This window comes from Anabrus simplex, chromosome 1 (genome assembly GCF_040414725.1).
Source record: "Anabrus simplex isolate iqAnaSimp1 chromosome 1, ASM4041472v1, whole genome shotgun sequence".
Lineage (NCBI taxonomy): Eukaryota > Metazoa > Arthropoda > Insecta > Orthoptera > Tettigoniidae > Anabrus > Anabrus simplex.
In genome coordinates this window covers 1,776,882,781-1,776,897,796 of record NC_090265.1, presented here as the reverse complement: position 1 = coordinate 1,776,897,796, position 15,016 = coordinate 1,776,882,781, and the positions used below count along the sequence as shown (strand labels likewise).

The 15,016-nt window shown below is 39.9% G+C and overlaps 1 protein-coding gene across 2 annotated transcripts in view; it reads right to left on the bottom strand.

The window, feature by feature from the left end:
- The window catches only part of aPKC (protein kinase C iota type), a 551,572-nt gene that overhangs the window by 201,583 nt on the left and 334,973 nt on the right, over positions 1-15,016 (bottom strand). The window contains exon 12 of one of the 2 annotated variants that reach the window (XM_067138622.2): positions 2,811-2,926. In XM_067138622.2, the coding sequence (XP_066994723.2) occupies positions 2,811-2,926 (116 nt within the window). Of the gene's footprint in view, positions 1-2,546; positions 2,663-2,810; positions 2,927-15,016 lie in introns of both variants that reach the window. The other variant, XM_068225692.1, reaches the window with a different exon arrangement.

Genomic DNA, 15,016 nt, shown 5'->3' with positions numbered 1-15,016 from the left:
ATCTGCCATTAAGACCAAGTCGTCAGCATAGGCCAGGCTGCTTACTACATTTTTACCTAACTGAATCCCTCCCTGCCAATTTATACCTTTCAGCAGATGATCCATGTAAACTACGAACAGCAAAGGTGAAAGATTACAGCCTTGTCTAACACCTGTAAGTACCCTGAACCAAGAACTCATTCTACCATCAATTCTCACTGAAGCCCAATTGTCAACATAAATGCCTTTGGTTGATTTTAATAATCTACCTTTAATTCCATAGTCCCCCAGTATGGCGAACATCTTTTCCCTCGGTACCCTGTCATATGCTTTCTCTAGATCTACGAAACATAAACACAACTGCCTATTCCTCTCGTAGCATTTTTCAATTACCTGGCGAATACTGGAAATCTGATCCTGTATTCAATAAATCGCTTTTAAGCAACAATCTTACAAAAAGTACTAACTCTGTTCCTAGGTACAGTATATCCCTTTTAGAGGATACGACCCCTACACACAGCTATACGACACAGAGGAAGCATACTCCTTCACAAAGAAAGGGAAAATTATAAATACGATACAGAGATGGAATTTCCGAGAGGCATGTAACAGAAAATAAGGAGAAAAGGAGTGAGAAATTAAGGTATGCACGTTCATTTACTGATTCACGTACAGTACAATAAGTAGTCCTTGATCTTCGCGCGACCTACAAGCCTCTTATGTATGGTGAAATAATTGCAAGTGTAAAATATATGCAATTAAAAGTAAAATCATGTAATTTATTATTGGTTTACTGTAGCCTAACGTACAATTAAACTGTAGGTTCTAAATGTTGCCTGAAAATGGCAGGCAGGGATTCACTTAGGTGGAAACGTAGTAAGCAGTTTGGCCTGTGCTGACGACTTGGTCTTAATGGCAGACTGTGCCGAAAGCCTGCAGTCTAATATCTTGGAACTTGAAAATAGGTGCAATGAGTATGGTATGAAAATTAGCCTCTCGAAGACTAAATTGATGTCAGTAGGTAAGAAATTCAACAGAATTGAATGTCAGATTGGTGACACAAAGCAAGAACAGGTCGATAATTTCAAGTATTTAGGTCCTGTGTTCTCCCAGGATGGTAATATAGTAAGTGAGACTGAATCAAGGTGTACTAAAGCTAATGCAGTGAGCTCGCAGTTGCGATCGGCAGTATTCTGTAAGAAGGAAGTCAGCTCCCAGAAGAAACTATCTTTACATCGCTCTGTTTTCAGACCAACTTTGCTTTACGGGAGCGAACGCTGGCTCGACTCAGGATATCTTATTCATAAGGTGATAAAAACAGGTGGGACCAATGGCAGGAGGGTACTCGGAATGAGGAGATAAATGCTAATTTAGGAATGAACTCGATGGATGAAGCTGAACGCATAATCCGGCTTCGGTGGTGGGGTCATGTGAGCCGAATGGATGACGATAGGTTACCTAGGAGAATAATGGACTCTGTTATGGAGGGTAAGAGAAGTAGAGGGAGACCAAGACGACGATGGTTAGACTCGGTTTCTAACGATTTAAAGATAAGAGGTATAGAACTAAATGAGGCCACAACACTAGTTGCAAATCGAGGATTGTGGCGACGTTTAGTAAATTCTCAGAGGCTTGCAGACTGAACGCTGAAAGGCATAACAGTCTATAATGATAATGTATGTATGTATGTATGTATGTATGTATGTATGTCTAAGAATCAGCCTTCGTCTACCGGTTCGTTCTCAACGACGTGGTGTTTGCCGGCATTAAGGATTGCTTATCAAGTGGTTTGGCGTTTGCCCATACATGGTATACAGGTGTAAAAGTGAATAACCGAGATGGCCATGAATTACAAAAAGAGGAAGAATGAAATACAAAACAAATCACAAAAATACAAATGAATGGAAAGAGAGGCCGGAGAAGACCAATATTTGGCGAGCTGATTGGCTCAGATCGCAGAGTCCAAGTAGGCTGATTCAATCCTGACTCAGTCTGGTGCTGTTCGAAGGTGCTCAGATACACCAGTTTTGCGCAGATAGATTTACCAACGTAAAAGAACACCTATATGAAACAATTCGGTACCTCGCTGTCTCAGAAAATCGTAAATTAGTAAGTGGGACGGAAAAGCAATATTAGTATTATTTAAAGAGCAGAGGATATGTAACGAATGAAAGAACTATCCCTATCGCGAACTAACTCTATCTAGGTAAGATAAAATAATTAATATCATCATCAAATTAGATGTATCAAACATCGTTTTAACCAGCCAGAGAAACAGACAAGACATTATTTTGAGTTTATGTCGAATGAAAGATGTTGCTTTTAGTATCATAATTAAATATTTTAGAAATTTTCCACCAATGACAGAATCATTATTAACGGAACATTGTGTGTCTTATCAGTGCCATTTGATGCAGTACTTTTTTTTTAATTCAACCCCTTATCCAAAGAACTACCATCAAGGAACTATACTTCTGAATGCCCCGCAATTATGAATTTAAAGTCATATCCATGATGTGCAGTAGGCTATCATGCTAAAGTATATTTTTTCAAAAAGTAGTACTCACGTGTCGTCAGGAGTCAAATGAACCGGCTCATCAGTGAACTCTGGCGGGAAGTTGGCGAGGTCACGATCCGACTCCAGGCGAGGTTTGTATGGCGGCCCCACTTGTTTCTGTTCAAGCTGCGGACCAACAAGATGCAAGGCTACACTACAGGGCAGAGCTACACTATGCTAAAGTCTACAACAAGTCTACTGGATGCAAGCTCGGACCAGCGGAGAAACTGGGGGTAAGCGAACGTTCCTTCGCCCAAAAGGACGAGTCACTTACGCATCATCCGGGGTCAACTGGACTGGCTCCAAGGTGAACTGGGGGTCAAAATTGTCCAGATCCAACTCTGACTCCAGAGGGGGGCGGAAAGGGGGAGGGATTTGTTTCTGGTTGAGCTGTAAGAACAGACAGAAAGTAAGGTTGATATGCTGACACCCTGACACAAAAGGAAGGGAAAAATGAGATAATTCTGGCCCATACACTTCAAGAAGGAAGGTAAACAGCAATTGTTACCAAGTAATCACAAAATCAACAGCCATTTTACAGGACGAAGAAGAAAAGCCTCGGCATCTGCATGGATCAGGGTTGGTCTGCGAGGCATCTGTTTATCCAATGGTAAACTATACTCTGACTCGGAGAGCGGGAGACTTCTTCGAAACAGCACTGCAGTACACAACACCAAACTACATTTTAAAAGATTACAAAATTATTTTGAAAAAGAAAAACTAACAAAATTATACTCTCTGACCCTACCTTCCATCAGTTTCACAGAGACGTAAATAACGCATAACGCACACACAAAAATATTAGTCAGGTCTTAGTCATTCACAATAAACGCTATGTGATAGGACTGTGTTTGTAAGGGAGCCGTTGTAGCTAGTGCTCTTACGTAGCTACTGTGGCGAAATTCTTCACGAGCATGAATAGCCTTAGTTAAACATAACATGATCATTATTAATAAATGTGAGAACATTCCACGCACATTATTTGCACTCAGTACCTTTCAAGTGCAACTAGTTGGTACATTTTCTAACTTGAGACGATATTGGCAACCAACCTTCTGTCCGACTTCCTCCGACATATTTTCTCACTTCATCATGTGTCCGACTCGTTGGCTGAACGGTCAGCGTACTGGCCTTCGGTTCAGAGGGTTCCGGGTTCGATTCCGGGCGGGGTCGGGGATTTTAACCTTAATTGGTTAATTCCAATGGCACGGGGGCTGGGTGTATGTGTTGCCTTCATCATCATTTCATCCTCATCATGACGCGCAGGTCGCCTACGGGAGTCAAATAGAAAGACCTGCACCTGGCGAGCCGAACCCGTTCTAGGATATCCCGGCACTAAAAGCCATACGACATTTCATTTTTACTTCACCATGTCTCACTCTCTGGGACACGGAGAAACCCGAATTGCTGCACCGCTGGCATTGTTTCCCCAATTCAAAGGCTGCTTGGATACTCATCATTAGCTGCCAACAGTGCCTTAGCCCTATTAAAGAGGTGTACTAGGGAAATAAGGAGTTGAGTAGTTTTCCGTTGCTTTTCTCAGCGAGCCAGAAGGAGCTGTTAAACATCAGTCTGCCAAGCCTACGGAAATGCACATACTAACCAACTATCTCACACCACTCATCACAAGCATTGCCTGCATAAGGAATGGTGTTCGTGCCTCGTCAATGCCGAGAGGAGGACAAGACAGGAAAATGGAAGTAACAAAATCTAGTCCATAGCAGGACACACAGTACAATGCGGATTATTCACCTCACCACAGATTGATCTAGGCAATAGAGTCCATAGTACCGGGCGAGTTGGCCGTGCGCGCAGAGGCGCGCGGCTGTGAGCTTGCATCCGGGAGATAGTAGGTTCGAATCCCACTATCGGCAGCCCTGAAAATGGTTTTCCGTGGTTTCCCATTTTACACCAGGCAAATGCTGGGGCTGTACCTTAATTAAGGCCACGGTCGCTTCCTTCCAACTCCTAGGCCTTTCCTATCCCATCGTCGCCATAAGACCTATCTGTGTCGGTGCGACGTAAAGCCCATAGCAAAAAAAAAAAAAAGAGTCCATAGTCTGACGTAAAATGCAGCTGAAATGGCTTAATGATTTAGTTTACACGGGTTTCTGTAAGAGTTATGCCTGATTCTAGTCAGACATGACGGAAAATGAAAGAAACAGACATATATTTGGATAGGGTTGCTCCAGGGACCCCAGAAATATTTTATGTAAGCTGAACAAAGTCCTTTTTAACTATTGTTTAGAGGGATCGATAATATGATTATTAAGTAGCCATTAATGCAAATGCACATTAATCAAGTCATTTAGATTTACATTTTTTTTTTTTTTTTTTTTGCTTTACGTCGCACCGACAAAGATAGGTTTTATGGCGACGATGGGATAAGAAATGGCTAGGAATGGGAAGGAAGCGGCGTGGCCTTAATTAAGGTACAGCCCCAGCATTTCCCAGGTGTAAAAATGGGAAACCACGGAAAACCATCTTCAGGGCTGCAGACAGTGGGATTCGAACCCACTATCTCCCAGATGCAAGCGCGCTCCTAACCGCATGGCCAACTCGCCGGGTTTTAGATAAATTTTGAGATTAGAAATCAAGAGAAATAATCAAGCTCATGATAACTTTTAAGTATCAAAATAACAAAAAATGATACTTAAAGAGTCTTCTTAGACTGTACCATTTAAATACGAGGGCAAGTCAATAAGTATCTGCAATCAATTTTTATAATTTATTACTAAAAGAGTACACACTTTTTATTGATATAATTTTTCAACATAGTCACCCTGCTTTTCAATGCACATGATCCACCGTTTCACATGATTTTTAATACCCCCTCTGCAAAAAAGGTTTTTGGTTTCTCAGCAAGCCACGTATGCACCGCTTCCTTCACCTGTTGATCGAAGCTGAATCGACGTCCTCTTACAGCATTTTTAAGTGGACCGCGTCATCAACAGTCACTCCTCTGTTATTCATATCACGCACTTGTTCATATCGGCATCAATTACGGCTGCAAATGGATGCCCGGATCTTCCCTCATCCTTCACGCTCGTGCGACCCATTTTGAACTGTTCAATCCACTGGTAAACACTTCGCTGTGGCAAAACATTGTCCCCGTATTGTTCTGAAAGTCTTCTATGAACTTCCGCTCCTGGTACACCCTCAGACCACAAAAAACCTATTACGGAACACTGTTCTGCCTTGGTGCAAACAGAGAGTTCTTTACGACGCAACAGCGCAAGCTGTACTGATCTGATAACTCTGTGGCTTGGTTCTAAAAGGGCCAATGTCATTTTTAATCGAGATATTAACTGATACAAACGTGTTTTATCCTGGCTCGCAGCATGTTAAAAGGGCCAATGTCTCGGTTAAGTACAAAACGAACATTTAACGTTTAATTAAATAAGCCCTTGGCAATAATGTTAGATTACCAATAAAGATTAGAGACCTGGAAATTTTTAAAAAATATGATAGAAAAAATTAGCGTTTAATAAGGTGACTTCCACAAAGAAAGTATAAAGTTATTTAAAGTTGGTTGTTGAAGAAAATAATTGGAAAACTATAAGCAAAACTTCAAATGCTCATAGCTCAAAAACAGGTTTTTTTGACATTGGCCCTTTTAGAACCAAGCCAGAGAACTATGGAAGTGTGCAAGTGACTGGGTCGAACTGCAGGCATCTCTCACTCAGAGTCCATTCCCTTCCAAACACGGATGCGTTCTCTCGCACTACTTATCTCTCTTCCCCAATGCTTATGTAGTTAAAACAATGCCCCTACAGGTATAGTCAGTTTCGTAACTGATGAAAACATAAATAACAGTAATACAGTTTCCATTTTTTTAACGCTTGTACCTAAAACACAAAGAATTACGCAAATTTGTGAGCTGTTCCCCTATTCGTAAGTACGATTCTTTCAAAATATGAAAGTTGCTATTCGGTTCATGGTCTAAATTTATTTTGTACTGCTGCAACAAAATTAGAAAATGCCAGGCATTACAGTCCGACTATCAAACATAAAATTCCTCATTTTTAGTATAATGAAAAAACTTTGAAATGAGAATATTTTAAAATTGTCAGTTCCTTCAAAATAACAAAATATTCAACACATACAGTTGCTATATTAAGTTTTATAATTTATACTATATTTAGTTTTGTTTCACCTATTCGGAATATGTCGGAAAATATAGTCCGACTTAGAAACAATCTTAATAATTTATTAAGGAGCGCTCGAAAGAGCATTACTTAACCTAGTAAAAAAACATTTACAAATTAGCAATTTTTATATTCTCAGTTCAAAACTTTAGAGTTTTCCCTACTATATTCGCTAATTGATTTCACCCTTTTCGGATATTCCGTTATATGATATAAACTGCACTTCTGATCACAAAGGGTGCAAACGCACTCATTGTTTGGTTTTTGAAAGGTGGTATTCCTGCAAATACAGTGATGAAAGCCTGGTAACAACATGCCTTTGCTCTTGAACTTCTTTAATCCAGTTTCTGTCACATATAGCACTTGCGCTGTAGAACTCCTCTTCTATCTCTTCTCTCTACGCCTCTCTCTGTTGTTGAAGCTTCTGGCTTGATCTAGTAGCTGGCAAAGAGTGTTTTAATCGTATGTCTTCTATGAAGAAAGTTTCCCTCATAAGAACATAAACTAGCCTAGAAGGGGATGCCTTGCTCGCACCCATAACTCTCTTCATGAAATACGCCTTCACCTTCTCAATTTCCGTTAAGTCACTAAATGACAGCTTTTCCCATATTATTTCAATACCATGGGTGACTATTGCCTCTATTGCACTGTGAAAGAGTTTCATCGCCGTATCAGTTGACAGCTGAGTTATATTTCTTATTTTATAAGTGGCTCTGATGGCCGCTGAGGATTTTTCCTGAATATGTATCCCGAAGGAACTTCCTGTCGGTTGAATGGTGATTCCTAAGTACTTGTATTTCTTAACAACTTGGTTTAAAAGTTAATCGATAGATGGCAGCACATACACATCTTAGTTCAGAAGTGATTCAAAGATGGCCATCCTGATGCTTCACGGATTTTATAAAATAATTTTACAGTGAGCAACACAACTTGTTTTCACCAAATTTTTATAAAATTAATCGTACAACAAATTTTACGAAACATTTTACCGTGAGCAATAGGTATTAGACCAAAGCTCATCGATGCTGGGCAGGAGAGTTCCAACCCGTGCACGCGTGAACATCAAACATGCACACCGCATTGCACACTGTCCAATGTGCATGGCGTGTGCATCTCTGGTCTAGAGATTGCTTATCTGTTTTGAATATCAGGAAAATGTTCCGAAATAAACTACAGTGAGAGCAGTGAACCGGGTTGGACATGAATTAGAAACAGTAAGTCAATACATTATTCCTTCTAACATTATATTGTCTTTTGCTGCTCCTAATCTGAATACCATTTGGACAGTTTTCTCCTTATTTATATTAAGATGGTTCACCTCAGACCATTTCTCTAGTTCAGCTATTGCTGTTTGCACTTCTTCTTTGTTTGATGATCCAATCATCATGTCATCTGCATACATGATCAAAGTAGCCCTCGAATAATCGTTTATAATTGATTTGACATCTGCCGTTAGTATATTAAACAGAGTAGGACTGATAGGATCAGCCTGCATGACACCGTTGGTTTGCCTTATTTTCCTTGATCTTATAATCGTTGTTACTAATTTCAATGTAATTGTATCTCACGATGTTTTGTATTATCAAGGTGATTGGGTGGCTTTCCCCTGTAACGTCTCTCAACTTTTCAATTAGCGTTCTTCTGTTTACTAGGTCAAAGGCTTTTCTGTAATCTATGAATGCTGCATAGTACTTTCCCTCGGGATGTCGCAATGCTTCTTCTACATCCTGCATTAGAAGTTTCGCAATCTTAAAATTCTTAAATATGCAAGCAAATATGTCCTAAAAACTAACCAGATATGACCTAAAACAGATAAAACATAGGTAGCAAGTATTACTAAAATTAAACGTGCCAAAAAGTTATTAGCGATAATATAAGAGAAACATTTAATCATTTAACTATAGTAGGTAGTGAAAACTTTACATATTCATGATAACAGCCCAGAGGCGCAGTTCTCGCTATACTGTACTTTCCTAAAAGAGAACCGAGGATGAATTATTAGCATACTTTTTGTATCTGTCGGTGTACGTTTGTACAGCATCTCTTTCTCGGAATCATGTCTTCTAAACCTTCTGCCTATATATTTCGGGAAAAGAAAGCAAAATACACCCACTACAGTATTTCAAATCCTGTGTTTGAAATTCAATGCGGATAACGTGTACCTTGTTAAAAACGACGCATCAATTTAAATAGAAATGCTCAAAATATAACCAAGTATGACCAAATGAGCAAAATATAGCCAAAGCAATAAAACGGCTGAAATATGCTTTTATGTGCGACATAAGGATGCTTTAAACAAGGTCAGAGACCGATCATTCATAATTATTTTTCAGATTTCCGGGGAAAATTACCTTAGGAAAGAAATATATTTTCCTTTAACATCCGAACCTTACCTATAAGATTCACATCTCCTCTTAGTGCGTTTTAGAACAAAAAGGTCGTTGCTGTCGGAACGGGTTCAACAAAACCCTCCTTCCTTAGGCTAAAGCTCAAGATAAAATTTTCTGTCACATTTATTGTACAATAATTTAATTTTTATAAAATTTCTGTTGCTCACGGTCAAATTCAAGTTTTATAAAACCTTTGATAAAACTTTTCGTAAAATAGGACATGTTCTATTCCGTAAAATTAATTTTACGAAACGAACCAATCAGCGAAGCTGACATCACGATGATGCTGGCGCTACGTCGTGAGAAGATTGTGAAGCTCGACTGTAAACGAACACTTCTTTCTAAAATGGCAGTATCCGGGTGGACTAAGGAAGCTGTTAGTGTTTTACTGACGAATACCAGAAACATCCTTGTTTGTACGAGGTTAAAACGCCACTTTACCACAATAGAAATGCAAGAAGAGAGGCAAAAAACACAATCGCCGAATTCCTATATGAATGCTGGTCTTTTAACCTCAACTAATTTTCGACCAAGGACAGCAATTCTGTATCTTCTTCTCTTCTTTTGATCCAATTCCGAGTCCAGCATTTCCTGGTATTTCTTTTCTTCCTTTCTACCACTGTACAACATAAAATTGCAACTAAATCAGCAAGGTTTGCTTTGTTTGTTGGAGCCATACCCTCAAACATACTGAGAGTTCTTCTTGGTTTAAAAGTTTATCGATAGATGGCAGCACATACACATCTTAGTTCAGAAGTGATTCAAAGATGGCCATCCTGATGCTTCACGGATTTTATAAAATAATTTTACCGTGAGCAACACAACTTGTTTTCACCAAGTGTTTATAAAATTAATCACACAACAAATTTTACGAAACATTTTACCGTGAGCAATAGGCATTAGGCTAAAGCTCATCGATGCTGGGCAGGAGAGTTCCAACCCGTGCACGCGTGAACATCGAACATGCACACCGCATTGCACACTGTCCAATGTGCATGGCGTGTGCATCTCTGGTCTAGAAAATGCTTATATGTTTTGAATATCAGGAAAATGTTCCGAAATAAACTACAGTGAGAGCAGTGAACCGGGTTGGACATGAATTAGAAACAGTAAGTCAATACATTATTCGTTATGTGATTGTGGTTCTCCACAGACAACAGCTTATCTTCTCCGATGTAAACTGTGTCCAACTACTTGTACTATGGAAGACCTCACGCAAGCAACACCTGAGTCCCTGAAAGTGGTTAACTATTGGTCAGCAACCATATAAGCGTGTTCTTCTACCAAGTTCTGTGGTCTTCATAAACTCTTCCATTGTAGTTCGTCATTTCTAAAGACAATCTTCACATTAAGGAACCAACGCAGCATCTACAGTACTTTTACAAACACCGTGCTCGACAGGAAGTCACCTATATAGTCCAGATTATCACATAGGGACCTTTTTTAAATGTTATGATTGTTATGTTGTTATATATTTGTCTTTTGGTCGTACAGTTTGTATGTTTATAAATATAGTGCTTCTGATGCGACAAATAATAAATACATTATCTATATGCATTTGCTGGCAGGACCTATTGTTTACAGTGTACTGGGTCTTCTGGTATGGGCTAGAGCAATTTTGTTACTCTCATAGATCTGTCTCTGTCTTATCCTTGGCTTTGACGATATGAAAGTGACTGAGGTATGAGCGATGCTAGTAATGCCATTCCTTGTGCAGCCAGTCCCTGGTTTGAATGGTGTGAAAACGTTGCCCATAGGGTCGGTTGGTGCATTTCAGTGGGCTTGGCAGACTGATATGTAATAGCATCTTCTGGCTCGGTGAGGAAAGCAACGTGAAACTACCTCACTCCTCATTTCCCTAGTACGCCTCTTCCGTGATGCTTAGGCCATCGATGACAGCTGATGGCAGAGCTGTTGAGGATCCAACCAGCCTTAGGGCTGAAGACTGAACATACATACATACATACATACATACATACATACATACATACATACATACATACATATATACAAACATACATAGGTAAAGAGTTGATTTCCTTCTTATTTGTTCGTGTAAGGTACTCTGAACATAAAGATTGTTAAACAATATAAAAATATACTGTTTCACTATTTTTGGCACAGCTTTTCATCACTCAATATGTAAAGTACGAAGGTCGATCAAATATATACGGGATTTTTGTTCCTGAACATCAACAGTTGGTAGGGCTGGCCCCGCGATCCTGCTATGCTTAGGCGGGACCGTTAAGAATGGGGAGAGCGTGTTAGGTATTTCCCGCTGATTCGTCAGTAATGCTCACAATGTCGGTGAAACAGGTGTACCCCTAAACTGCGCAACGCATAATTATAAAATTATTGCTCGTGAAAAAGTTACAACGGCGGAAATTTGCCAGAAATTGACTGCACAGTTCGGTGATCAAACATTGTCAAGGACGCGTGTGTCAGCCTGGCATAAAAAGTTCAAGGAAGGACGAGAACGTGCGAAAAATCAGCAGCTTATTTATTTATTTATTTATTTATTTATTTATTTATTTATTTATTTATTTATTTATTTATTTATTTATTTATTTATTTATTTATTTATTTATTCACGAAGCACAAGATACAGCTACACTGAGCAAATTTCACTTGCACTGTACACAGACGATTTAACAAACGTAAACTTTCACAATAAAATATAACAAACATAACAAAATATAACAAGATCAGGTACACAGCCTACTAATAACAACTGACCAAATCGAAAACCATGAGAATGTCCATGTTCATAGCCAAGTCGTCGTGGGTCAAGATCGACGGGCATGAGCGACACACAATCAATACTGCTTACTACTGCGAGCTGTTGAACAAGGCGAGGGTTGCATATCGCCGCAAAAGACGAGACCAACCGATTCGACAGGTCATTCTCCTCCACGACAATGCGCGGCCCCATACTGCAGCTCTGTCTCCAAGCTACAGGAAATTCACTGAAGTACACTTGATCATCCTCCTTACATCCCGGACGTATCACCCTGCGATTTCCATTTGTTTGGACCGCTTAAAGAAGCTGTAAGAGGGCAACGATTTGAAGATGACGAGATTCTGGAAGACTTCGAGCGCAACTGGCTGGTGACACGAGCCTGTTCTTTTTATGAAAAGGGCATCAAACTAGCTGCCCATACACTGTGACAAATGCATTTCCAAAGCAGGATACTATGTGGAAAAATAAATTGTAATTGTCTTATATTGTTCAATAAATGAATTTAAATAAAAAATACAATCCCGTTTATATTTGATCCCCCCTCGTACTGTAGAAATTACAATAGCGTAGACACGTATTTTTAACAAGTATGAAAGTGTAAGGTTGGTCAGAAACAATGTGAGCCGACTATATGAGTGTTAAGAGTGTTGGTCACACTGATCAATAATATGAAATAAATAATTCGATATTTCGCACCGCTGTCATCTTATCAGCTGCTCAAGTTAGCAAATCAGATCACTTCGCGGGCGAATTCAAATTGGCTTTGCGGGTTGTGTTGATAAATCTGTACGTGGCTTAAGACCGCCATGAGAGCCCCAGTCGAAGAATAAAACTTCGCTAGAGGAGGGGTTTGACTATAGACATCCGAGCTGACAGGATCGCGGCGCCAAGCAAGTACCCACGGTGACACTGGTGTGTTTCTGATCTTGATTCCTCGGCATGGCTCTCAAGCCGTTCTTTTTTTCCTTTTTTAATTGACTTTACGTCGCACCGACATAGATAGGTCTTATGGCGACGATGAGATAGGAAAGACCTAAGAGTGGGAGGGAAGTGGCCATGCCCTTAATTAAGGTACAGCCCCAGCATTTACCTGGTGTGAAAAAGGGAAACCACGGAAAATCATCTTCAGGGCTGCCGACAATGGCGCTCGAACCCACTATATCCCGGATGCAAGCTCTGTAAGTCTACTAGAGACGTGACTAGGTGAAGGGGAGGAGTTTACATGCAGAGGGTTTGTGATGAAGAATAAGACAAAAAGGGGTGACGGGCAAGAAACCCAAGTGGTAGCGTGGTCTTAATAAAGGAAGAGATGAGTGACAGAATACATCGAAATTGAGATAGAGGATGTGATTTGGATCAGATTTAACATGGCGGAAGGAGGAGAATGTTACGTTTGGCCTTCCTACAGGCCTATAACCTTCCAAAAAATTCGTCCTACACGAATGACAATTTTTTCGAGGATCTTAGGCCTAGGAATGGGAAGGAAGTTTTCTTTTCTTTTTTTTTTTTTTTGCTAGGGGCTTTACGTCGCACCGCCACAGATAGGTCTTATGGCGACGAAGGGATAGGAAAGGCCTAGGAGTTGGAAGGAAGCGGCCGTGGCCTTAATTAAGGTACAGCCCCAGCATTTGCCTGGTGTGAAAATGGGAAAGAACGGAAAACCATCTTCAGGGCTGTCGACAGTGGGGCTCGAACCCACTATCTCCCGGGAGAAAGCTCACAGCTGCGCGCCTCTAACCGCCCGGCCAACTCGCCCGGTCAAGCTATTCTTAAGTCACGCACACATTTAGCAACATTGCCGCGCAAAGCCCATTTGATTGGCTAAATTGAGCAGCTGATAAAATAACAACGGTGTAAGATGTCGAATTATTTCTTTCAAATTCTATATCAGCACGTCCAACCCTCTTACGCCCATATATCCGGTTCGCGCTGTTTTCGACCACCCTGTATATACGTCCTACAGAAACATTTTCGTTCTCAACCAGAGAAATGGACCGTTGTATCTTCAGCCTTTACTACAATGAAACGTAAATGGAAAGAAAGGCGCAGTTAAGCTTGCAACTACTTCTGTCTGATCATGACATATCTGCAGCACTCAGAAAATAAAATAACATACTTAGGAATACAGAATGGTATCTCAAAAACAAAACTGGCACAAGTAATTTCTCTCAGCGTAAATTTTTAACCACAAAACAAAATAATTCCCACGTGGGGCCTTCCTGCTGGTGACAGGTCAAAATTTCTTAGAAGAATTCCAAATTTCACTTAAAAGACACTGTCCAGACATCACTAACATGAAGCACTGCACCAGGCAAAAATGCTTACTGAATACCATATGAAATTTAACAGAATGGTCTCTAAACATGCTAACAAGGTTTCTACTCTAGCTGCAGGCTAATTTACTCATTAAAAAGGGTTACAAATATGAGTCACTCATCATCATCATCATCTTGACCATATGTTAACATAGATGACTCTGGTTAACCTTACTTCATGAAACACAACGTATTTGCCTTGTATATGAGAAAGATGATACTTGAACACACTACTAGGGAAATTAACTCTTGAAGGGACACTCTGGTCATCACATGTAGTACTTAAGGGGATATACATGTAGGATTGATTTCAACACATCCTTCATAATAAAACATGTCCTTCTATTACCGAAGAATTATACACAACTCGTATCAACATATCAGGGCACATATTTCCTCAAAGACTTCCTGTTCAACTTATTTACTGGCCTACCACTTATCTACATTCTGTCACTTACCTACTGGCCGGTATAACATGTATTTCATCGAAGATATTACAACCACTTATCTATTGGCCTGTATAACATATATTTCATCAAAGATATCATTTGAAACATCATAAAGGCATGTATTGTATCGAAGAATGCTGGGATAAGCACTAGCCTCCTGCTACAACCTACAACAAGGTTCTACACTGAATTAACACTATAATAACCTCCCGAGTGATCACACTACAACATCATGGCAAGAAGAAAACATAAGCCTAACCTGAAAAGTACTTAATGAACATGACATAGCTGAAAACAGGTTTAGAACGTACAAATCTTGGTCGTAAATTATTGAATTAGATATTAAATTTAAGACACTTTAAACAACAGCACAGCTAATACTCTGTCCTATCCATCTTCACTCTGACTCAACCAGTTGACCACTCAATACCTAGCCTA